This window comes from Aotus nancymaae, unplaced genomic scaffold (genome assembly GCF_030222135.1).
Source record: "Aotus nancymaae isolate 86718 unplaced genomic scaffold, 86718_ANA_hifiasm-v0.15.2.pri h1tg000041l, whole genome shotgun sequence".
NCBI lineage: Eukaryota > Metazoa > Chordata > Mammalia > Primates > Aotidae > Aotus > Aotus nancymaae.
The window spans coordinates 23,623,453-23,650,751 of NW_026988455.1; the positions used below are offsets into that span (position 1 = coordinate 23,623,453).

The 27,299-nt window shown below is 39.9% G+C and overlaps 1 protein-coding gene across 12 annotated transcripts in view; it reads right to left on the minus strand.

Moving 5' to 3' along the window:
* The window catches only part of SECISBP2 (SECIS binding protein 2), a 41,694-nt gene that overhangs the window by 9,792 nt on the left and 4,603 nt on the right, over positions 1-27,299 (minus strand). Inside the window, exons 3-14 of one of the 12 annotated variants that reach the window (XM_012463172.2) lie at positions 24,315-24,561; positions 23,930-24,071; positions 21,981-22,022; positions 21,398-21,624; positions 17,091-17,169; positions 15,218-15,276; positions 11,732-11,854; positions 10,343-10,432; positions 8,807-8,939; positions 3,372-3,538; positions 2,218-2,356; positions 496-649 (exon numbers count right to left, since the gene is read on the minus strand). In XM_012463172.2, the coding sequence (XP_012318595.2) occupies positions 496-649; positions 2,218-2,356; positions 3,372-3,538; positions 8,807-8,939; positions 10,343-10,432; positions 11,732-11,854; positions 15,218-15,276; positions 17,091-17,169; positions 21,398-21,624; positions 21,981-22,022; positions 23,930-24,071; positions 24,315-24,561 (1,602 nt within the window). The other 11 variants (XM_012463166.2, XM_012463157.2, XM_012463126.3 and 8 more) reach the window with 11 other exon arrangements.

Here is a 27,299-nt window from a genome sequence, read left to right on the forward strand (position 1 = left end):
AATTTCTCTGGGCGCTGCCCCCTCAAACATAGTTTGCCACAGGTCCCCATCTCAGCCACTACCCTGTGCATCCCCCTGTCATAAAGACAAATGCCAGGAGACTATCCTGGAAGAAAAGTGGGCAGGGGAGAAGATGGAGTGAGTACACAAGGTTAAAAGAATCCTGCTGCCCTAAGAAATTATACAGAGATTGAACCATGAAAAAGGGGCCCAAGGTGATGCATAGTCACCTCACTATCCATTCCCCTGACTTCAAACCTGGGCTGAGGGCCCCTCTTCCATCATTAATACCACAAGAACCTCAGTAGAAGCAGATACAGACACAACGATTAGGCTCTCCCTGAACGAGTGTAACCAGGTTCCTGGCTACTTTCAACCACAAGAGTGAAAGCACAGTGTGGCCCAGCAACATGGATTTACAGAAGAAATCAATGCCATACTGAACTGAAGCACTTCCCTCTTCCGACAGTCCCTGGCAGGCAGGGGCTCACTTACTCCCTGAATCTGCGGCTGTGGATCTTAGGGAAGGTGGCTTGATAGGGAGCAAGGTGGGAGGCCTCTGTGTCCCTCTGGAGTTCTGTGCCTGGTGGCTCCTCTGACTTGCCCTTAACCGCAGGAGTGGAGATCGGTTCGTCCATCCCCTCTGGCCCTTTGTGGAGGAAAAAGTCATTATAAGACATCGCTAAGGCCCAGTGCACACACTGAGGGGCTGGCTCAATACAGTCTTACCGATGCAACCAGACTCTGCACACAACCACCATATCCACAGACAACATGCAGAGAGGTTTACAGAAGGCAGCAAAAACAGACAAGGATGCCTGGGGAAACCAGAAAAGCTGGTGGAGGCTGTCATGCCTGAAGGTGTGCCTCCCCACAATTTACTTATACATTCATTTTTATTATGGTAAAATATACGTTAATATTACCAGTTTCACCACTTTTAAGTGCACAGTTCAGCGGCCAAATTTATTTTTTGATTTTGAAATTTAACCTGAAGAATCGCATTATCAGGAAGTTTTAAAGAATTGGCCTTTAGTTCTAAGTTTTTTCTCAAATGCTTGAGATCATTTCTTTTTGAAATAATCCTTTAGAAAGTGCTGAACTCCAACATTTAAACTATTACAAACTCAAGAGGTGTGTATTCAAACACACCAGGTCTGATGCAGTGATAGCTTACTGTCCCCAACTAGTTACTTCTCCTGACTATCAAAATGCAATTGCATAAGAGATCACCAAGTGAGGGAATGAAAAAACATATACCAGACCTACAAGAACGACAAGCTCAAAAAAGATAGTACCCCGTGGCCCGGTGGAGATGGGGAGCACCTGAAACTCTCAGCCATGCTGGGGCTGTAGCTGGTAGAACAGTTAGAAACCCATTGGGCAGGAGGTACTAAAGCAATTCTGCTCCCAGGTAATGCCCCAAAGGAATGAGTGCTTGTGTCCTTTAAGACACATATAACACTGTCCACAGCAACCCTATTTCTAATTATCCCAAACCAGAAAATGCTGCATGCCCATCCGCAACCCTGTAAGCTCGTCCAGCTGAATTTTACACAGTAATGAAAATAAACGGCAACTCCATGTCGCCAACAAGGCTGAAGGACAGGGGACAGAGAGAGCAGCACACAACACACAGCTGCACCAGAGTCACGTCCACAACCCTGGGTGGGGTTGCCATCAGGGAAGGGTCTCCTGGGGGAGGTCTCTGACCAGAGGGCATGGGAGATTGCTGAACTGTTTTGCTTCTTGATCTGGGTATGGTGGTTACTGTGCAAAGTCCTCAAGTTGTACACTGATGATTTAGGCACTTTTCTGAATGTATAGCTGAATAAAAAGTTTGCTTAAAAACATACATTCGTGTTCATGTCCCCACATCTCAAATACTTGCTGGTAAACAGCTGTGCAGCTAGCGATGTTCATTCTCATGACCACTTTAAGTTGGAGGACCATCTAGCACCACACAGATCAAATTTGGTGGGAAGGGAGGATCCTCACCTCTGTCCCTCACAGACCCCAGAACGAGAGGCACTAGAAACACTCCCCTATCCATGGGGACCTCCCTTCCCTGTAAAGCTGGGAGCTCAATGCTGACCCACTTTCACCACAAAGGCAAGAGGAGTCAGCCAAGTCCTGGAGAGTTTGCTCAGCACAGCTCATCCTTTCTGCAGCTGCTCCCATCTAAATTATTCTTAAGGCACAAAGTGAAGTTGGTACCTGAGGCCTCTGCCTGCTCTGGAACCTGGTCGTCACCACCACTCTCTCCATCTTGTGTGTCATCACTGGCAAAAACTGGACTTACAGCATTTTCTTGGAGACGCTGCTGTTTTCTCTCTTGCCGTTCTTTCAAAATAATCTTAAAAATTAAATAAACAATTAAAATGCCTAAATATTTGTACTTAAAAGATAAGCTCTTCTGCAAATTAGACTGCCCAAGTTCAACCTGTTGGCAACACGCCTATTTGTGCTCTGAGAGCAGCCAAGTGCGCCCCAGCCTCCAGGGAGCTGACCCAAACCTCCCCGCTGGTTTTGGAGTGGCACATTCCTCCCCAGGTATGCAGAGCAGCCACACAGGAAAGCCATGAGCTCTGAATCCAATTCTGTAGCTCAGCCCTCACCTGAGCACCTACACCACAGGGTTGCTATAAGAATTCACCGGAGGGAGGTGGCTCATGTCTGTAATTCCAGCACTTTGGGAGGCCAAGGCAGGTGGATCATCTGAGGTCAGGAATTAGAAACTAGCATGGCCAACATGGTGAGACTTTGTCTCTACTAAAAATATAAAAATTAGCTGGGCATGGTGGCACATGCCTATAATTCCAGCTACTTGGAAGGCGGAGGCAGGAGAATCGCTTGAATCCAGAAGGCTGAGGGTGCAGTGAGCCAAGATCATGCCATTGCATTCCAGCCTGGGCGACAAGAGCAAAACTCCGTCTCAAAAAAAAAAAAAAGAATTCATCAGAGGAGCCTGTGACTGTCCTCCTGGAAGGTCTATAAGGAAGTATGCACTATTCACTGACTTTGAACATCGGATAGATCAGCTAGGGTAGGATGAAGGGGGATGATGAGGAGGAGGAAAATGCAACTCCTCCCATTTCTGGTTTTCTGTCCGCGCCACTGCAAAGTTAAAACAAGAAAAGATGTTCCTTTCTTCTCAAGTAGCTGAAGCATTCCCCACATAACATGTTCCTCACGTGTCATGCTGGGAGGGTGAGGAATCATTTGTTAGAGTATCATTAACATGTTTTACTACAACATATTCAAGTAATGTTTAAGTCATAAAATCTAGAAATCTAAGTGCTGGGAGGGTAACTATGGAAACGTGAAACTAAGATTTCTAGGGCCTTGCTTTGGCTGAAACACCTACACACCTTCTTCAGTGAGGTTGGCTTCTTGGCCTTGGGGATCTCCCTCTGCTTCCCTTTCTTTATCAGGGGGGCGCTGGAGTCCAAGGGATTGTGCGGGGTCTTCACTTGACTCACATGGCGACCTCTCTCCCCTGATGCACATTCTTTGGAAAGGACTGGCACTGCTCCAACTGAAACACAGTGGGAAAAAGGCCTCATGGTCACCTCCCAGATGCTCTACCCAGCTCTTGGACTGCAGCTTGCCCAGGGGCTGCCTCGGGGTATCCAAAGGAGTTTGCCATGTCATCCCCAGCCTGTCCCAACAACCCTTCTCATCTTTGTCAAACAATCTCTTACATATTCTTTTCATTGGCAATTTCTAAATGAAATTTATTATCTTTCAGATGAGATCCCCAAAAAGTATCAAGTAATTTAGGAACACCTACCTTCCTATCCATGTCATCAGATCTCCCATGTTTCCCAGTATAGGCTAATACTGCCTGGATCTCATTTTTTGACTCAGGGCAGTTCTAGGTGGTCTGCACTCACTGTTGCTACTGTGAACACGCCCCTCTCCACTACCATTTCCAGTTGACAATGCCTTTGTGGAAGCTGGCTATTGGTTTCTATATGTGTATCTTGTATCTAGGTACCTTATAAGGCCACTATAAGATTCTATTAATATTTCTAGTTAATTCTCTTGAGTTTTCCAGACATGTTTTCCCAAATCCCATCATGGGCAGTTGGTAATCCCTCTACATAGCCAATGAATTATTGTGATTACTACTGAACAGTTCAATTTTATTCTCCTTTTCTGTTCTATTGCCCTTATCGATAGTTATTTCAAGTAAACAGTTAATTCCTATATAGTTTTTTCCCCCACTTTTTGATCTGGAAAATTTCCAAACATACGCCAAAGAAAACAGAATGGTAAACAAACCCCGCGTCTATGTCCAGCTTCAACAGTCACCAACATTTTTCCAAATATATTTTACCTGCCTTCCTTTAATTTTGGAACACGTTTTTAAAATAACCGGTGCTTTGGCAATCAGGCAGTCCCACTAAGTCTCACCTGTCGGATTCACTGCTTCAATGCAGAATGTAACCTGCACAGGTCAACTAAGATAATGGTACCTGCCTCCCAGGCTGCTCTGGCCTTAGTAAGCACAACTGCTTGCATCTTTGGAGCCTTGTTTCCACATGGGGTTTGAACATACATGTGACTGGCTCAATTCTTTTTCTCAGGTCTTCTTGGAAAACCATGTGTGGCTCATATGTGCTCACTCACCCAGTCCCCAACGACACCACCAAGTTCAGTATCTCACCTGGGCTCCTGCAAAACCTGCCACAAGCCCTCCAACTCTACACCTCCTGCACCCCACTGCCAGGCACCTCTTCACAAAGCACTGTGGGCCTGAGGATAGTCCTTTCCTCACAGCAGAGGAAGATCAACCATTCCCTCCCACAAAAACAACCACCAAGTTCAACATAACTGCCAAAAACAATCATATCAGCCCTCTGGAAAGTGACCAAAGGCTTCCAACAAACCGAGGAGTGCTTACTTCTTAGATGACTAGCCTTTGGATCAGAACAGTATGAGTCTGGACATTCCTTTCTGAGGCTTTTCCCAGCTTCTCCCTGCTCAGCTTTGGCTCATTCAACCAGGTGGCAAGGCTGTGAAAACCAGGAGCTTCCCTGTCAGTGCCATAAGGGGCTTGCTGAATTCAGAGTGTGGTCATTTAAAGCGGTGATTTCAGCAAATGGGGAAGGCAAGGGAGCATGGCCAGTAAGAGGCTGCCATTTTGAATAGGCAAGCAACAGACACCACCAGGCCAGTGAGGACTTACATGGAGTCCAGGGGAAGACTCACTACAGGGATGAGCTATGGGGTGGTCAACCAAGAATTCTATATTCAGCAAAACTAACCTTCAAAAAGTAAATGCAAAATAAAGACATTCCTAGATAAACAAAGACTGTGAGAATTTGTTGCTAGTATGGCTTGTGTCACTAATACTAAAGGAAGCCCTTCAGAAGAAATACAACCAGAAGGGATACAAGATGGCAAATGAATCCAGAGGAATAAAGAACACCTAAAATCGTAATTATGAAACTGGTAAATATAAATTTTTCCCTTATTTCTTCTCTTCTTTAAAAGATATGGCTATATAAAGTAGTAGTTCCAACACTGCAGTGTTCAGTTTATAATATATTTAGATGTACCATATGACAATAGCATAAAGGGAAGGAAGAAAATGGAGATATATTGGAGTAAAGCTTTTCTAATATATAAACTAACACGTATACTGTAATCCATATAGCAACCACTAAGAAAGTTTTTCAAACTAAACTTAAAAAAAAAAAATCAACAAGAAATCAAAAGTGTACTCTAAAAATATTTAACACCAGAGGCAGTAAAAGAGGAAGCAAGGAACAAATAACAAAGCTGACAAAAACAAGCAATGGGGAAAGGACTCCCTGTTCAATAAATGGTGCTGGGATAAGTGGCTGGCCACGTGCAGAAAATTGAAACTGGACTCTTTCCTTATATGATATACAAAAATCAACTCAAGATGATTAAAGACTTAAATGTAAAATCCAGAACTATAAAAATCCTGAAAGACAACTCAGACAATACCATTCTGGACACAGGAACTGGCAAAGAGTTCATGACAAAGACATCAAAAGTAACTGCAACAAAAGCAAAAAAATTGACAAATGGGATCTAATCAAACTAAATAGCTTCTGCACTGCAAAAGAAACATGAAAGTAAACAATCTACAGAATGGGAGAAATTTTTGCAGTCTACCCATCTGACAAAGGTCTAAGATCCAGCATCTATAAGGAACGTGAACAAATTTACAAGAAAAAAACAACCCCATTAAAAAGTGGGCAAAGGACATGAACAGACACTTTTCAAGAGACATACATGTGGCCAACAAGCATATGAAAAAAAGCTCAAAATCACTGATCATTAGAGAAATGCAAATCAAACCACAATGAGATACCACCTCACAATAGTCAGAATGGCTATAACAGATGCTAGTGAGGTTGCAGAGAAAAAGAAACACTTATACACCGTTGCTGGGAGTGTAAGTTAGTTCAACCATTGTGGAAAGCAGTATGATGATTCCTCAGACCTAAAACGGAAATACCATTTGACCCAGCAATGCCATTATATATCCAAAGGAATATAAATCATTCTATTATAAAGACAAATGCATGTGAATGTTCACTGCAGTACTATTCACAATAGTAAAGACATGAAATCAACCTAAATGCCCAGCAACAGTAGACTGGATAAAGAAAATGTAGTACATATGCACCATGGAATACTCTGCAGTCATAAAAAAGAATGAGATCACGTCCTTTGTACAAACATGGATGGAGTTAGAGGCTGTCATCCTTAGCAAACTAATGCAGGAACAGAAAACCAAATACCACATGTTTTCACACGAAGTGGGAGCTAAATGGTAAGAATAACACACAGACACAAAGGGGGAATAGACACTGGGCCTACTTGAGGGTGGAAGGAGGGAGAAGATCAGAATAACTATTGGTATCAGAATAACTACAGACTTAGTAACTGAGTGATTAAATAATCTGTACAACAAACCCCCATGATTCAAGTTTACCTATAAAACAAACCTGCATGTGTACTCCTGAACCTAAAACAAAAGTTAAAAAAAAAGGAGAAGCCACAGATTTAAAAAAAAAAAAAATAGTGCTTTTTGAAATAATTACTTCAAAAGGAAGAAACATTTAAAAGCCTCTGGTGGAAAATTTGCACGTTGCCTTTTATGACATACTGTGTGTTTTAACAGTCTTGGCTCTTAAGATGTGTCAGAGGAAAGAGGCAGCCACATCAGCACTAACTCAACAGTGTTCCCAGCGGTGCCCGATGCACAGGCTGCAATACATGGAATGCAGCTTCCTGACCCTGACCCAGACAGTAAAGATTTTCAGGAACTCGGGGTACCTCTATAGGTAAGGAGATTTTCAGCTACACAATGTCATCAATCAAGTGGAAAGCTCATCTTTTAATAAGATCAATTTTTAAAAATCATCCTATTTTAATAACTTAAAAATGTTTTAACTATGGAAAAATGACATAAAATTTACCATTTTAACTTTTTAAGTGAATAATTCAGTGGCATAAATTATATTCATGATGTTATGCAACCATCACTACTATCCATTTTCAAGACTTTTTCATGCTCCAATGAATACTCTGTCCCCATTAATAACTCACCATTCCTTTTCCCCTCAGCCCCAGGTATCCTCTAATTTATGTTTTCATGATTTTGCCTATTCTAGATATTTTTTAGTGGAATCACACAGTAGCTGTGTTTCTGTGTCTGGCTAATTTTATATGATATAATGTTTTCAGGTTTCATTCATGTATCATGTATAAGAATTCATTCCTTTTTTAAGGTTGAATTATTACACTGTGTAGGTACACCACATTTGTTTACACCATCACGTGGTAACAAACATTTGCGCTGTTTCTACCTTTTGGTTGTGAGTAATGTCATAGCAAACCCCAGTGTAAAAGTGTCTAAGTCTCTTATCTCTTGGGTAAATATTAAGGAGCAAAATCGCTGAGTCATGTAATAACTCTGCATTTAGCATTTTAAGAAGCCACCAGGTTGTCTTCCACAGTGGCTGCACCATTTTACGTTCCGACTGGCAGTGTACAAGGGTTCCAATTTTTCCATGCCTTCACTGACACTTGTTATTTTCTGTTTTAATTTCCCTGATGACTAACAATGTTGAGAATCTTTTCACATGCTTATTGACTACTTGTGTACCCTTTTTGGAGAAGTGTCTTTTCCAGTCTTTTGCCCATTTTTAAATTGGATTGTTTGCTGTTCAGCTGGAATTCCTAAATATTTGAATATTAATCCCCTATCAGATATATGATTTGCAACTATTTTTTTCCATTTTGTAAGTATTTTTTTCACTTTCTTGATAATGTCCTTTGGTATGCAAAATTTTTTAATTTTAATGTAGTCCAAGGTTTTTTTTTTATTGTTGTTGCTCATCTTTTTGGTGCTATTATCTAAAAATCCAATGTCTAATCCAAAGTCATGGAGATTTACCCTGTTTTCTTTTAAGAGTTTTATACTTTTAGCTCTTATATTTAGCTCATTGATCCATTTTGAGTTCATTTGGATCTATGGTATGAGGTAGGAGATATGACTATCCTTTAGCATGTGGAAATCCAGATGTTCTAGTACCATTGTAGAGACTGTTCTTTATTCTTTTCATCGACTTGGCACACTTATGGAAAAATCAATTGGCCACAGATACTCTACTCCACAGGTCCATATCTATGCTATTCCAGCATCACATTGTTTTGATTATCTATAAATAACTTTTGATAACAAGAGGAAATGTTAACACAATAATCTAGCTGAAAAAGACTTCCAACCACTTGCCTGAGATAGACAAACTCTTACCTGAGACCACCACTGGTTTGGAGGACTGCTTTGCATGCTGAGAGTGCTGCTTCTTCTCCAGGGCTGTCAGCATGCCCCCCAAATCCAACTGCACTGGAAGCTGGCTCTTCTTTACATTATTTTTAAAATTACCCTGAAAGTTCAAAATTCATAAGTTTACTTATAAAACTATACAAACTGTGCTTTCATTTTACAAAAAAACTGATGTAATTAAAGACAAAATGAAATAAGGTTTAGAGACTATAAAGAAGAATTTTTAAAAATTCAAGTAACAGGAAAATAGGGAAAAAAAATCAATCCCATATTATCTGCCAATATTACCATGGTTGTTTATGTCATTCTTCTTTCAGAAAGTTGGGTTTATATTAAATCAACTACACTTTTGTCTGTATCTCCATTGTGAGTGGTTAACAATGCACATCTATAGACAAGACACTAGCACTTATATAAAGTCTTTGGCTACAAAGTCTGTGTATGAGGCTCCTTGGTTAGTACTACTGTCTCATTAGCACCATTTTCTCTCCAAATGCCTCTGTAAACCAACAAAATGTCATGAAATTATAGAGATGCAACCAAAAGTCTACATAAGCCCAAATCATACTCAGCAAATAGTATTAAGTGCAGGCTCAAAGTCTGATATGCTTAAAACAAGTATTATTTTTGACATTGTTGTGATTTGGGTTTTGAGACTATAAAAAAGTTGTACAAGGAAGCCCAGTGATATGTCCTAAGGCATGGCGTCCCATTTGCTTAATGCCTCCATTCCACTCTCTTGCCAAGTGTTCTCTTCCCGGACACCAAAAACCGTACTGGCTGAGGGCTCCCATCAGGGGAAAGTACCACGTGCAACAAAGGACAGGCAAGGAGGCCTGCTGCATGGAATGAAGATGAGCAAATTATGACACTGAACTTAAAGTTAACTCACACAAAGGTTTAGAATTTTATTTTTCACGAATCCAGAAACAATCGTTCCCCCTTTAAAAGGCAAAATGACAATGCATATCCTAGCAAATAAATGCCTACAAGCACACAAGTTCCCCATCTAAATTATGAATCACAGGGTCCCTCCTGAATCTACGTTGTAGGTGGTGGAGTGTGGAAGGGCAATCACTTCCACTTTAGCTTCTATTTTGACTACACAGAGTAAAACTGTGGTGCCTCTCTTATTTTTCTTCTGTTAGATACTACTGACTTGCAAAAAAATTTTTGTTTCCGAAATAAACTGAGTCAACTTTTTTCCTTTAAAGTATCATAAGGCAGTATATAGCCCCCTTCTTTCTGACTTAGCAAATGCAGTTACCAATAATCTTATTATAAAATAATCTTATAAAGTAATAAAATCTTATTATTTAAAACATTTTAGCTTAAGAGTAATTCTGTTTCAACATGCTAGGTGCAGTTCTCTAGTGAAGGAATGAATCAAAACAAAACCACCTGTCTCCATACGGAGATGTCTGGAAAGCAGTTTTTCTCAAGCATTTAGTTGAGCCAGAAAAGTTAAGCCTAAAGCAATTGTGGTTTCAATCTAAAAATTACCTGTGGCTGCTGTTTAGACTGAAATTTCGGTCTCTCTATTCTGTCTCTTCTTTCAGATGCAACTGCCAGGTTAGGAAATTCCTCAGCATCCTAAGTAAACCACACACCCCTTTAGCTCTTTGTTAATGCAAACACACCAAGTGCAACCTTTTCCTTGCTTATATTTTCATTCTTCAATAAGGTCCCACAAAAGTTCTTAAAAGTGATTTAAAAAAACAGCCGTGAAACTCTCACGTAAGAGTTTCTACTTTACACAACTTGGAGCAAATTTAAAGACCACAGTTCTAATACCCCTTTGCTCAAAAAAGAGAGTGCCACCAACGATCTTGGTACACTTGAGGGATCTACAGAACTGACCTTGGACTACCTTGGCATGAGAGTATTCAAGTACCTGTTCTTCAAAAGACTATGTTTTTCATTAGAGAAACTGTCTAGATTCAGTAGACCTGCATGTTATATGTGCTGAACCCAGGATAGTAAATGGAGTCAAAGGCAACGGGCCTGCTAAAAAACAATTTTTAAATCACTTGAAAATGCCTATGTCATTCTGTCAGTATTTTAGGTGCCTTGGAAAAAGATAGGAAACATGGGGCAGAAATGTAAATTATTCACTGGCCTAAACCATAATGCTCTGCCATGGTAGGTTTTCAAACATTTAACCCATCTATTCTCAAATGGATGTTACAGGAGCCTTGGGAACCCCCACCCCAAGTCTGTGGGAATGCCCTGGGCTTGCCCCTAAGCTGGGCACCCAGGCAGCACCTCTGAGACAGTCTTCGGCCTGCACAAGCAGCCAGGCTGCCTGAGTCTGGTACAGCAATGTAAAGAAAACAACCAGGCACGTAATTAAGTCAGAATCCAGGCTGGCTCCTTAGAGTACAAGACATGCTTGCAGTATCATGGGACAATTAAAGCCATCCTTTTGGAAGTTCCTGAAATCTTCCTGACTCAGGCCCTCAATGATTCTATAGTATTCTACATTTCTCTCTATAATGAAGCACTTTATAATAAGACTTCTGGATAGAAAAGAAGGCCCTGCAAAAGCCAGCATTCCAAAGCAAGGGAAAAAAAAAACAAAACAGGAAAAGAAGATAACTGAAGGGAACTATTAGTAATATGGCACACAAACTATTCAACTCTGATACAAGTAGTTTTGTCTCCAGACCATGCATTCATTCAAATGTTCACGGAGTGGCTGCTCTGAGACAACTAGGAAGCCAAAATGAAGAGGTAAGAAGAAAGAGTAGCTACTGCTTTCTTTAGCACTAAGAAAATGATCATTAAAAGGCCCTGGAGATTTTCACTTAGGAAAGCAATATGAACTCATATTTCTATTAAGAAAGACCCACTTATTATATTACACAATGTGAGTAATAAATATAAATGTACTTCAATTCTTGGAGGCTCTTGAACTGTCAGGACTTCATATTTTGATGCAGACTTCTCTTTCTTTTTCTTATTCTTTCTTGAGTCTTCATTTTGTTGAAGGTCACTACCTTGTGATGCTTTAGACTAGAACAAAAATACAAAGCAAAAATCCTCAGTTTTTAGGGTGATCAATAGAATGTTTAATACTATGCATCAGCAAAATTAAAGTATCAACTCCTATAATCACATGGCAATTTTATTCAGAGTTAGGTTCCTCATCTCTTTTTAAAAGAGCCAGCATTCATTAGAATAATTCTGAAGGAAAAAAAGTTTGTTGGAATAGTTGTAATACCCAATTCCTTTTGAAAACTGGTAGATTTGGATAGAACCTCATTTTCAGCTTGAGGAGATCATGGTGTTAAGGACCTTACTGATCCCAGCCTAAGCTCTCCCTGTAATTCCAGGCACGCCACTTCCACCAGAATGGCCCAGTGGTTCCTCATCTGTACATCACACCTGTCTGCACAGCAGAATCACCCATGGAACCTTCAAATCAAATACCTGGGCCCACCCCAGGACTTCTAAATGTGACGTCATCATTCCTACAGCCCCCTAACCCCACGGGCCTCTATTCATCCAGGTCAAATGTGCTTTAGCCACAAGGCCTTTGCACTGAAGCCCCTTCACTGGAATTTCGCTAGGCTGGGACTGCTCCCTCATCTCCAATTATCCTTTGCTCTCTACCCTTGGACTTTTCTCTTCAGAGCACTGATCACTCTCTGACATATCCTACGTCTGTCTGCATGTTGTCAGCCTCCCTCCATCAGAATGGAGGCTCTCAAAGGGCAGGGAACTTTTTGTTTTAGGCCCTGCTTTATACCCAGTTGGAATTTACACTTCAGAAGTAAAAGTCTCAGCAGCTTTTAAAAAGAGTATGTTTATCCACTGACCCATGGGAGTGGTCCATGATATTTTTGTAAGTGAAAAAGACAAGTTTAAGGGTAATGTGTATAAAATGATCGCATTTTGTTTAAGAAAAAACAACAACAGAGTCTCTTTGTTCATATTTTCATGAGCCTGAGACAGGACATATGCCTGATTGCTAATGCATGTTTCTCTGAAGGTAGGCATCAAAAGTGTGAGAGAGATGACCTTTTCCATAAGTAGATCCTTGAAGTATTACATTTATTATTTCTGTAATAAAATTTCACAATACACAAAGTTAAAAAAAAAATTCTGATCACTATCAGTCCAGCTATGTAAAATGCAAAATGCAAAGCTATTTGGGTTGTAAGATAACAGGAGATGCTGATATTCTTCTTATCTTTTAGAATTTTTATAAAATAAGCTTTTCTTAGAACTGTAATTAAGAAAATAATTTTTTAAAAAGATCTTGGGAAAATAAAACAAAATCTGTTAACTCTTAGAATGCTAACTGCATATTAGGAAGACTGGCTCTCAGAGAGACTTGGCAGCTGCAACAAAGAATTAGACACTGGCCTGTTGTCCAGCCTGCCCCTGGCCACCCAGAGACAGGCAGGAGGCTTCACTGAGAGTTAAGCTCAATGTGTGCACAAAAGGAAGGGTCTCTCCCTTACACATACTGCTCTCTCTCTCAAATACACGCACAGAGCAGCAAGGAACAAGCACACATCTACCTTCACTGTAATTGTTACCCTGTAAATACACAGCTACCATTTATGTGGAAGAGCTAATTACATTTTTGGAAATAAAAAAGTATCCACTCAAAAAGACAGAAAACCATTATGCTAAACAAGACTGCATTTCAATCTAAAATAATATAGCCATACATAATGAAAACCAAGAACGTAGCTAGACCAATTAAAAAAAGGCTCTTGAAGAAAGAGTTCTAGGAATCAATAACAATGTAACTTAAAGTTGGGTGTGGTGGCTCACGCCTATAATCTCAGTACTTTGGGAGGCTGAGGCAGGAGGATAGTTTGAGCCAAGGAGTATAAGACCAGCCTGGGCAACATGGCAAAACCCTGTCTCTACAAAAAATACAAATACTAGCTGGGTGTGGTGGTGCATGCCTGTAGTCCCAGTTACCAGGAAGCCTGAGGTGGAAGGATTGCTTGAGCCAGGGAGGTCAAAGCTGCAGTGAAAAAAAAAGTACTTAAAATTACTTAAGGGAAAAAAATCTATTCTAAATGTTATGTTATAACAAGTAAATAAATTCCATTAACCAAAAGCCGTGTGTGGTGGCTCACACCTGTAATCCCAGCACTTTGGGAGGCCGAGGCAGGCGGATCACCTGAGATTGGGAGTTCAAGACCAGCCTGACCAACATGGAGAAACCCTGTCTCTATTAAAAATACAAAATTAGCTGGGCATGGTAGCACATGCCTGTAATCCCACTTACTTGGAGGCTGAGGCAAGAGAATCACTTGAACCTGGGAGGCGGAGGTTGCAGTGAGCCGAGATCGTATCACTGCACTCCAGCCTGGGCAACAAGAGCAAAACTCTGTCTCAAAAAAAAAACCAAACAAAAAAACCCCAAAAATCCATTAACTAAAAATCAGTAACATGTACCAGGTGATCACAAACAGTGGAATTCAATTATTTTGCTACTAGTACTCTTATACTGGTAAAAGCCACTTAAATTCAACAAAGACCAGGGGAAAAAGAAGTGGAAACTTTACACACCAGAGCATAAACTTATGCCAACATTTCTTCTTTACATAATTCAAACCGGTTTGCAGATACTTTAAGTAGAGAGATCTAAAACGTACATTCTCACTCATACAAAAAAGCTATCACTTGTATTTCTTGACTCACTACCTATTCTTTATTCAATGTGCAAGTACAATAAACTCAGACTACTAACTACAGTATAGAATGAAACACATTTACAGTTAGGATTTGGAGGGATTACAAAAAGACTATCCTGGCTGGGCGTGGTGGCTCACACCTGTAATCCCAGCACTTTGGGAGGCTGAGACAGAAGGATCACCTGAGGTCAGGAGTGAGATCAGCCTAGCCAACATGGTGAAACCCTGTCTCTACTAAAAATACAAAAATTAGCCAGGCATGGTGGCGGGCACCTGTAATCCCACCTACTCATGAGGCTGAGGCAGGAGAATCGCTTGAGCCTGGGAGACGGAGGTTGCAGTTAGCAGAGATCGTGCCACTGCACTCCAGCCTGGCGACAGAGCGAGACTCCATCTCAAAAACAAAGACTATCTAGTGGCACAGAAAATCAACATAATCAAAATGTGATGCATATCTCTTTTTCCCTCATCTTTTTTATGGTAGTACCATATATATATAACATAAAAGGTACTATCTTAACTATTTTTCTGTGCACATTTCAGTGGCATTAAGTACACTCACACTATTGTGCAACCATCATCACCATTCATTCCCAGAACTCATTTCCTCTCACAAAACTGAAACTCTGTACCCATTAATAAACAACTTCTCATTCCCCACTTTACTGAGCCCCTGGCAACCACTATCTTACTTTCTGTCTCTAGTGATACGTACCTTTTTGGTAGGATGAACAATGTGTTTTTCTTTGTTGTAGGAAGGATCTGAAGATAAAACTGCAGAAGATGGTATGCTAACATTTTTAGGATCTGCTGATGAAGCAATGGTCTTTAAGTTTATCATAGAAGTGACAGTTTTAGGGGCTGGTGACAGTTCTGTAGATAATGTCTGTCGAACAACATAACCCATTGGTGTCCAAGATAACTCTGCTCAAAGATAACCAAAATTGTTGGACAATCTCAACAGTAAAATAGAAAGTCCTTAGTTACTCAAACATGCATTACATGAGGTAACTGCTTGGAGCATAAATAAATGTAGGCTATCATTTACAACGTCCTCTTGGAAACTATAGTAGTCACTAAATTTGTTTTTCTTCCTGGAGCATGCATGCTGAATTTTTTCCCTTTTAACTTGTAAGGTTAATTTTCCTGGAAACTGGTTTTATAACTTGGGGTTTGGAGGTGGGTAGACAGTTTTAGTTAAACAACAATCCACAATAAATGTCCACGTGACAAGCACACAGAATTAACGAACTAAAGATCAAATTTTGGCCCTACTAACCTTGAAGTGTACCTTTAACATCAGAAGTCAAAGATCACTAGACTTCAGCTATCACAATAACTGGTAATTTATTTCTTTTAGAACAGAGCCATAAGTACAGCAACACTACTCCTTTAGGTGCCCATCAAACTCTATATACAGACAAAACAAAAGGACAACTCCTTTAGGTGCCCATCAAACTCTATATACAGACAAAACAAAAGGACATCTATCTATCAAAAGGAGTTGTCCTTTAGGTGCCCATCAAACTCTATATACAGACAAAAAAAGGACATCTATCAGGTGATCCAGGCAGGTGAACACCTGCTAGCAGCCTGTGGCTACCCTCAAGGGTAAGGCAGACTATTCTCATCACTAGAGAACTACACATCCTCAGAGCAGCCAGTGAAATACAGACCATTACTCAATCACATACACATCAAACATGAGAATACAAAAGAAAACACCCTATGAATACATTTGGAATCATTTTGTAAAAATGTCTTCTGTTAGGACAAGCTACTGTAAAAATTTCAAAGCAGGATACATGGAACTCTCTCTGAATGTATTACTTCTTGGTCAGGACAGGACAGATGAATAGTCCTCACAGTATGGCAGGAGGCTCCCAGGACCCTTACAGGGGTCCATGGGGTCAAAACCCCTTTCCTGGAGTACGAACGTGTTAGTTGCCTTCAATACTCTCCCTCTCTCACAAGAACACCTGGGAGTCTTCCAAATGCTGTATGAGGCAGGACCACGAGGCAGGTGAACGCCGTGGCAGATCTACAGAGCCAGATGGCAGAGCTGCACAAGTGGAAAGCAAGGCTGCTCTCTGCACTACAGTTTTTTAATTTTGAAAAATGGTTTTCATAAAAATATGGTATGTTAAAATGTAATACACTTATTATTGTTATTTTCAAGCAAATCAATTATTTAAAACATTTGTTTTAACTTTGAAAGGGCAAATATTGACAGGTATCACCCAAATAAACAGGAGCTCTTTGGGGTTCTCAATCTTTAAGGGTTTCAAAAACTTTTGAGACTAGGCAATACTAAAGGAAGTAGTCATTGCTGAGTTCATAAAATTTCTCACTGAATCGGAAGTATTTCATTTAGAATTCCTGTCTCTTATTTTTTACTCCTTGTGTGTGGATGTGGGATCTCATTTACTTACTTTAACTTTCTAAACTAACATTGATGTTAGGTTACCCACAACTCATTAGCTATCTTAAGGCTTTACAACAGAAACCATTTCAATTTCACTGGAGTTAAAAATGAACTCAGAAAATATATGACATTTTAAAAATTAGTATTTTGTAGCCACTTTTACCTCTTGTACATGAAGGAGAATTGGTAGCAGCATTAGCAGTTACAGATTCATTTGGGTTATTGTTTTTCACCATTTCACCCTAAAAATCAAACACATTAGATGTCAATAGAGAAATGTAAATTAAAACAAGGCGATACTACTACATACCAAAATCCAGAACACTGACAACGGAAATCCTTATTCACTACTGGTGAGAATGAAAAATGACACAGCCACTTTGGAAGATATTTAATAGTTTAGCAACTCCTTACAAAACTAAACATACTCTTACCATATGATCTAGCCATTATACTCCTTAGTAATTAACCAAAGGAGTTGAAAACTTATGTCCACACAAAAACCTGCACACAGATGTTTAGAGCAGCTTTACTTATAACTGCCACAGCTTGGAAGCAGCTGAGATGTCCTTAAGTAGGTGAATGGGTAAACTGTGGTATATCCAGATGATGAACTATTATGGATCCCTAAAAGAATGTACTATCAAAGCCATGAAAAGACATGGAAGAAACTTAAATGCACATTTCTAAGTGAAAGAAGCCAATCTAAGAGGGCTACATACTATATGATTCCAACTATATAACATTCTAGAAAAGACAAAACTGTGGAGACAATAAAAAGACAGTAGGAGGAGTTGAGGGGAGGGAGGGATAAACAAGTAGAACATAGAAGATTTTTAGGGCAGTGAAACCACTCTGTACCATACTACGATGATAGACACACATCATTATGCAGTTCCCCAAAGTCTTAGAAGACACAACAACAGCAACAGTGAACCCTAAAGCAAACTATGGGCTTTGGGTGATGAGGACATGTCAATGCACATTCATCAATAGTAACAAATGCATCACTCTAGTGCAAGATGTTGATAATGAAGGAAGCTGTGTGTTGTGTGCAGGCAAGGGGCATATGGGAAATCTCTGTACCTTCCTCTCAACTTTCCTGTGAATCTAAAACTGCTCTTGAAAATAAAATCTATTTTTTTAAAAAGCCAAAGCAGTTATTTTCCATTTCAAATTCAAAGTAATCACTTAATTTTAAAATATAGGTTTCCTTGCCATTCTTAAATTCTGCAAAATGTATGCTAATTAAAATTTCCAAATATATAAGTACATAAAGTGAAAAGTTAAATTACTTCCTTCAACCAAATCTCACTCCCTAGAGGAAAACACCACCCACATCTAAAGCTTCATTAGTATCCTTCTATTTCTTTGCCTATGATATAAACATTTGTGTATCATATTTTTATATGGATTCCCATAATGGAATTATATCACACATAATGTTGTGGCAACTTTTAAAAAACTTTTAACATATCACTGACAAACTTTCCAAGTTGGCACAGATGTACCACACAATTCTTAAAGCTGCAATGATCCCATGTAAATGAGAAAGCCATCATTCACTAGGCCCACACACTAAAGTCTAACAATCCATCAAAATGTCTGTCTACAAAAACAACAAATGTAAGCCTGCAACGTATGTGCCCCCCAACCCGACCTTTTTTTTTTGGGAGACGGAATCTTGCACTGTCGCCTGGGGCTGGAGCGCAGTGGCACCATCTTAGCTCACCTCAACCTCCACCTCCACCTCCCAGGTTCAAGTGATTCTTCTGCCTCAGTCTCCTGAGTAGCTGGGATTACAGGCACAGCCACCATGCCAGGCTAATTTTTTTTTTTTTTTTTTTTTTTTTTAAGTAGAGACAGGGTTTCACTATGTTGGCCAGGCTGGTCTCGAATGCCAGACCCCATGATCTACCCGCCTTGTCCTCCCAAAGTGCTGGGATTACAGGTGTGAGCCACTGTGCCCGGCCATGTATGCCCCCTTTAATAAAGACAGAAAGCTGTCTCATATATTAAACATAAGATATATAATGACACTATGTGTATGGGGGGTCAAGTACATTAAAAGTCTCCTCCAACTGACTAACAACACCAGAGGTAAAAGTAAATTAAAAAATTCGAAGCTGAATCCATTAAGTAGACAATGGATGTAAAATAATTTTAAAAATTCATATGCTTCACAAATTTACCCATTTGCCAATTCATAACATGATCTGGGAATAAAAAATAAAATTATTAAAGCACAGTCTTTTTTAGTAAACATAACTTTTGTGCTTACCAAGGCCAATAAAAAATTAGAAATAGTTTACCTGTTCCAAGAATGGTTAAATAAATTATATATGTCAGTATGAGAGATCCAATGCAACAGTTGTTTTAAAAAAATACTGAATCACATAGAAAAAATACCAACAAAGTTTTAAAAAATTCAAACATAAGACTACACATATTTATAATTTCAAGTTGAGGGAAATTCCTGCAAGAGACCATTTTTAAAAGATTATATGTTAAGCAAGCTTTTATTTTGGTTGTACAGTTTCAGACAAATTTTGTGTGTGTGTCATTTATAGACATTACTTATATCAAGAAAAAGTGTCTTAGAAGGAAAATAAAGTTTTTAAAAGCCCACACATAATTCAAAAGTATATGGGACTCTTAACAGAGCAATCAGTATGTGTATCTTCTACCTTAGTTCATGTTTAAACACATTAACAGTCACAGGTAATAAGCGACCTTGATATAAAGCACCAGTCACATTCCTGCTCACTCCATGAGCCAACCCTGAGGCTTACACAGCATCCTGGACTACTTCTGTAGGGCACTCGTGAGAGGTGCACGAGATGAAGACCGGGAGCCCAGTGGCTATTCAGCCACTGCACAGACCCAGCCTGGAGCCCCTAGAGCAGGCCAGATGGAACTACGGTTTTTAGACAGCCATCAGTTGACCAGACTTCTCCCAGCTCCTTGACAGGAAAGCACTATGTTACAACAGTGTGAGGGGACAACAACATGAGGGTCCTGCATGCAAACTGCTACACAAAGGTGTATCTTCTGCACATTACCAGTAACTGTCACTGACCCTTCAAGGCCTTAGTGTCCAGGCACCTAACAGAAGTCTAAGGGCAGGAAACAAATCCTTTCTCAATTCAAGAGGTAAGCGAACAAGTGACGCCTGTTTTTTTTTTTCCTTCTTCTTTTTGCTTGCCTTCATACTGGCACGTATCCCACCACTCCTTCAGTGGAAATTTATCAGAAGCCATTTTAGGGACTACTAATCAGATGCTACTTATTCTTGGTAGTCTCAAATCAATCTATTTGAGAGAAATACCTCAACATGGTGGACTAAAACTTTGAGATCAAATGTTGAACAAAGTGAATTACCTGCTGTAATAACTTTTCCTGAATTTGCTGTATCGTTAACAAGACAAGGAGGTAGATAAAAGCCTGCAAAATTCAGAAGTTACACTATGTAGTTTTAAATAATATGACATTAAGTCCTCACTTAACACCATGGATAGGTTCTTGGAAACTGTGACTTTAAACTAAACCATATAAAACAAAATCAATTCCTTTTTTTCATCAACATCATAATGAAATGATGGTGAAGGATATGTTAATGGAAGACCTGCTATACAGCTTTCATTTAAAGTTGCAGTTTCCTTGAGCAGACAAATTAAAAAATAATAATAATAAATAAATAAATAATAATAAAGTTGCAGTTTCCAAGAACCTATTAACAACATTATGTGAGGACTTAATGCATTTCGATTTTTTAAAAAGTCTTTTTTTCCATATTGGAAAAAGTACTAACAGAATGCTAGAAGCAGTGTGTCCAAAATGGTCTGTCAAAGCAGCTAGACTCTGCCAGAATCTTCTCCTTCTAAGGCACTACAATACCTTTCAGCTACCAGATAAAAAGGAGTATACTAGGCTGGGCGCAGTGGCTCACACCTATAATCACAGCACTTTAGAAGGCCAAGGCAGGTGGATCACCTGAGGTCAGAAGTTCAAGACCAGCCTGACCAATATGGTGAAACCCTGTCTCTGGCTAATAGAAAAAAATTAGCCAGGCGTGGTAGCATGTGCCTGTAGTTCCAAGTATTCGGGAGGCTGAGACAGGAGAATTGCTTGAATCTGGGAGGCAGGGGTTGTAGTGAACCAAGAAACCAAGATTGCGCCACTGTACCCCAGCCTGGGCGACAGAGTGAGACTCTGTCTCAAAAAAAAATAAAAGGGTATACTAGGTGATTCTTTTAAAACCACAGCCACACCAGGTGTTATAGCCTCACTGTAAACTGTTCTAACAAAGAAGGTCATTTAAATGCACAATGAAAGGCTTCCCCCACGCATCCTCCCCAGCTCCATGGACGTCAAAGCCCACATCAAGATTCAATGTGTAATGTTTGAAGTGAGACAATTTAAAAAGTGTGTACCAAGAAAAAGTAAGGGAGACAGAAACCCTCACCTCACCTTTGATAACACTGCAGCTGGTTTTACTACTTCTCTTAGAAGAGAAGTGTTGGTAGAGGCAGAGTGGACAGGTCCCCACTTGGGTTGCTTCTGTAACTCTGACATATTGTTCTCTGCACCCTGCAGTTCAGGAAAGTCCAGTGTGGTAAATTCAAACTCAGGTTTGGAGGTAGATACATTTTTTGCAATGACTTTCGATTTCCTGTCTGTTCGCTTATGGTAACCATCTGTAATTACAAAATTAAAAGTAGGAATAAAAATTTACTTACTGGAATATTATGCAGCCATCAAAAACGATGAGTTCGCGTCCTTTGTAGGGACATGGATGAACCTGGAAACCATCATTCTCAGCAAACTGACACAGGAAAACAAAATCAAACACCGCATGTTCTCACTCATAGGCGGGTGTTGAACAATGAGAACACATGGACACAGGGAGGGGAGCACTACGCACTGGGGTCTGTTGGGGGGAAATAGGGGAAGGACAGCGGGGGGTGGGGAGTTGGGGAGAAATAGCATGGGGAGAAATGCCACATATAGGTGAAGGGGAGGAAGGCAGCAAATCACATTGCCACGTATGCACCTATGCAACAATCTTGCATGTTCTTCACATGTACCCCAAAACCTAAAATGCAATAAAAAAAAAAATTTAGTTACTGTTTGATGACTGGTACTCAAGCAAAAATTGCAGAGTATAAAGACTATTGCTATTAATGCAACAGGTTGTTGTCAAAACACCGTAAGTCTCACCAGTGTTGATAACCTTCCTTTGTAAAAGTATAAACTTTAAATGATCAGAAGTATCAATCACTCTGGTTGGGCCATCATGCAGAAAAACCAAAATGCACTGCACATTTTAGGAGTATGTATAGTCACGCACCACACAATGATGGTCTGGTCAACAATGGGTTACATATACAACATCCCCAAAAGATTGTAACAAAGCTGAAAAATTCCTATTGCCTACTGGTAACGTCATGGTGTGAGGCATTACTCATGTGTTTGTGGTGATGCTGGTGTAAACAAACCTACTGAGCTAACAGGTGTATAAAAGTATAGTACATACAATTATGTAAAGTACATAATACTCGATAATGATAATAAACAACTATGTCACTTGTTTATGTATTATACTTTTTATCTTTGGAGCATATACTCCCTATACTTACAAAAAAAAAAGAAAGTTGGCCGGGAACAGTGGTTCACACTTGTAATCCCAGCACTTTGGGAGGCCAAGGCGGGCAGATCACTTGCAGTCAGGCGTTCGAGACCAACCTGGCCAACAAGGTAAAACCCCGACTCTACTAAAAATACAAAAATTAGCTGGGTGTGGTGGCATGTGCCTGTAATCCTAGCTACTTGGGAGGCTGAGCAATTCTCCTACCTCAGCCTCCCAAGTAGCTGGGCTTACAGGCATGCATCACCACACCCAGCTAATTTTGTATTTCTGTAGAGATGGGGCTTCTCCATGTTGGTCAGGCTGGTCTTGAATTCCCCATCTCAGGTGATCCACCCACCCTGGCCTCCCAAAGTGTTAGGATTATAGGCGTGGTCTACCACACCCAGCCTTGTATCTTTTTACTATATTTTTACTGCACCTTTTCTATATTTTGATACACAAATACTTCCCACTGTTACAGTTACCTACAGTATACAGTACAGTTCTAAAGGTTTATAAGTTAGGAACAATAGGCTATATCATATAGCCTAGCCAGGCAGTAGGCTATACCATCTAGGTCTGTGTAAGTACATTCTAAATGTTCCCACAATGATGAAACGAAGGACACATTTCTCAGAATGTGTACCCATCAGTAAGTGAGGCATGACTGTAATTCTAAGGCTGATGAAAAAGATTACCTTAACGTGACTGTGCAGCTGGGCATTTTAATTATTCTTAATATACATTTTAGAGTACTGCAAATTAAAGGGACTCTAATGAATTTTCTGTGCTAGTAAACCTTCCATCTTTCAGTTTGCTGGAATAAACTAGAGGGAAGCAGGCCTCATAAAATGCATAACCTCAGGCCAGGCATGGTGGGTCACACCTGCAATCCCAGCACAGGCAACACAGGGAGGGAGACCTTGTCTCTTAAAACAACAACAACAACAATAAAGCATAACCTCTTTCTCATCTTTCTCATGAAATGCAGTGGATAATAAGATAGGCTGTAGCTCCATGAAGCCCCTCATTTAATTATAAGACCAGAGTTATTACAGTTAATACACTTCCCTTGTACCAGATGGTTTATAAGTGAAGTCAATGAAAAGAGGAAAATGTATATACCAAATAATACAAATTATAGGCACTTCAGAGCCCACAATGCAACGAGTACCAAATTATAATCCCATCCCTGGGAAAAGACCCCTAGAATCGCTCAGGAAGTCTGACGCCATCAGCTGTGTCAGACCCAGGTCTCAATTCTTGGAGTAGTCACAATGAACAAGCCCAGAGAAACAGCTGTATACACAGCAGGAATGTTTCTCGGGCACATGGGGTAGGCTGGCTTATACTACATAGTTGGTTATTTTTACCTGATTTCAAACTATTCTCAGCATAAATGGACAAACGATGTGAACCTCTAGATGATTTTATCTCAGATGATATAGTTCCATCAGCCCTTTTACTGTCAAACTTTTGCTCATCATATGTTTTTTTCTCATCATAGGTTTTTTTCTGCAGGAAAAGATTAAAAAGCAACATGAAATAAGAAAACCATCACTATAAAAAAGGTTTAAAGTAGCAAAATATTAAGTATTCACAATATAATCATTTTTTAAAAGACCAAATTATTTTTTAAAAGGTTAAATACAAAAAAAAAATACACAGTGCTTAAACATGAACAAATTTACCATTTCTTTACATCTTAAACATTAAAGCAACCAACTAACGGACACAACAAACTCCATCATTACTCACCTTAAACAGAGCTTTCATTTCTTGTGGTAGAGGACACATGTTCTCATTTCCATGCTTCACGGTTTGAAAACTTCGGTAACAACTGGGTTGGTTATAGTGATAGTGGGAGCCAGGCACTGAGTAAACATTCTGTGTAGAGTCAAGGGTATAAGAATAGGCATATGGATGAAGAGCTATCTCAGAAGATATATACTGAGGTGGAAAAGCTGAAGCTCCAAAGGCCATGTCTTCAGTGTATATTTTCTGCCTAAGTAAAAAGTGTAAACTTTAGTTGCAGATTTCATACAGCAAACCAAGAAGCTTTTCTGTAATAAACTAAGTCAAACTTCTTAACTTATTAATATTTTTGAGATCATTCACTCCAGCATTCGATCATTCACTCATTTTAAATATCCCTAATTAAAAGCCAAATAAAATCTGAGTGTTTCTTTCTCACCCTGCAAAGAAAGATGTCGACACTATTTTTTCACTAATGAGCTGGAAGTTCATAAGAAACATCAACAGAGCCAGAATATGCTCCAGCAGCTTTTTACTCAACTGCTGCCGAGTATTTGGGAAAGCCTTTCCCAGCAACCCTGGCCAAAATGCCCCTAAAGACCATTATCTCGGCCGGGCACGGTGGCTCATGCCTGTAATCCAAGCACTTTGGAAGCCAAGGCGGGCGGATCACCTGAGGTCGGGAGTTCAAGTCCAGCCTGACCAACATGATGAAACCTCATCTTTAAAAAATAAATAAATAAATAAAAGAAAGATCATTATCTCTGCTGAGGGGGGATCCAATGGCCTGCAATGCCTCCCTCAGGGATCCTGCAAATGGTTTTCTCCAGCCCTTCCCTGCTCCAAGCCCACCACCACATCCTGCGCTTTGCTGACTATCAGAACCAGAGTGCAAAGAAGATACCGCATGGCGCTGTGGCTGGAAACTACACAGTTTACTAACAAGATGGATGCCAGCTTTGAAAACTGCTATTGTCTCAGTTTTTCCCAAGCTGCTAGAGTAAACCAAAATATAATTTAAGACTGATTTTTCTTTGTTAGTCAATTTGATGTAAGGCTACAGGTTTCAAACTTTTTCCCACAAAAGCTGATACAATGACAAAATGCTAAGCAACTGATTCAAAATACAAACAGTAATCTCCTCATTCCAACAAATGTTTGTTAATTTCCAAAGCTGTTCCAAAACGTGCTAGTATACTAAAAGGCAGAAAAATCCAAACCTAATCGTGACACACCCTATAAGATCTTCGCTGTTACACTGTCAGCAGATAAGAGCATAGGTACTGCTTACTAGAAATCGTATTACTGATCTGCTGCAAGTAAGAGACTACACTAAGAAAGGGAGACTACAGGCTCTACCTAAAATATAATAATGTTTACTGCTTTCACTTCTATCCAATACTTAATCATATATTACCTCGTCTCACTGTGTACTATTTCGTGATATGTTAACTTAGATTTCTAAGATCTTTTAATTATAGGTAATTAATTTTAACATGAAATACTCCTAATTAAAAACCAAATAAAACCCTTTTTACTGACCTTTGTCTGTCCCATAAAACAACTGGCCTAGCACTGCTCCAAACATATAGCACTGAGGACTAGCTCTTTGTAGAGAAGAGTAGGCTCAAAGCTTCATCCCACTGCCTATATGTTCCTGTGAATTCAGTGCTGTATTTTGTTTGGGGCTCAGAAAAGTAAGCCGGGGTCAAGTGTCAGTGAAGGTAGGTAACATGTTCTTCATAAGAGAAGATGGGTTGATAGAAAAAAAAAATAGTGAAAAAGACTATCCCAAGTCCAACAAGCAGATAAATAAACAGACAAAAGAAACGTAGCTAAAAAAGGAAAGCAGGGACAGGGTCCATTGTTTTTGACGGCTGCTGTCATCCAGGAAATTTTCATCCAGGAGTCAGGAGTCCTTGGTTGGGGTCCTAGCTCTATTACAATCCAGTTTTCCATTCTAGATAAGTCATTTGGGTTCTGTCCCCTCACTGGTCCTTCCTCCTCTAGACAGTTGGTATTTTCCATTTCCATCCAGTGCAAACACAATTACATGCAGAGAACAATACTAAATATCAAAACAGTAATTCACAGCATCTGGTGTGGCTTCAAACGGCGTGTCTGGAAAATTCTAGACGGCAGGAGTGGCCCAGATGACCCTAAACCCACAGTGACACACCTGTTTCTCATTCACTGTCATACACTGCCCTATCCACACTGTAAGTCAAACTGTCTGAGTACCTGTACAATACCTGCTGGTCTCCTGGCTCCACTTCCCTTTGCCCCTTTTCTACCAACAGCTTCCAGGTCTCCCAGGACCTCCCTCTTGTCTCTTCCTCCAGGTACTCGTTGGGTCTAGGCTTGACCATCACATGACTTAAAAAGCTCCCTGGCCTGGACTTTGCTAGCTTGGCTCTCACCTGCCCTCCAAGGTTCTATCTCTGTCTCTTTCCCTGGTGCAGTCTCCTCTGCACCCTCCTTATCTCACCCATCAGACATATTCTGAGTCAGAACCTCTCATCCTTCTGCTTAGGACTTGATGTAAATACAAACAATCCAGCACCTTCCCCAGTCCAGGCCTCCATCTCCAATTTCCAGGTCATTTCCACTTACCAATTTCACTTGTTCCCAATTCTGTACATATAAATCCCAAATTTAATATCTAGTCCGCAAACCAGCCCCATTTACAACTTCTGTTTTCATGAATGATCCTACAATTATTTCCACGTATTCAACTGAATATCTTTATAATATCTTTCCCACCAAAACCTGTATGGACACTCATGGAGCTCTTTTTTATTTCAACAGGTCTCATGTAGTTTCTTTACTATTTCCAGTACCTAGAATCTGGTCAAAGCTTTCAAGACCCTCTCCTCTAAAAATCTAACCAGAATTCAGGAGTGATTACAATGAGTCCATTTAAAACACTACCAGAAGTTTTCTATTGCCTACCCAGCAAACGTAAAACTTTTCAGCTGTACTATGCAG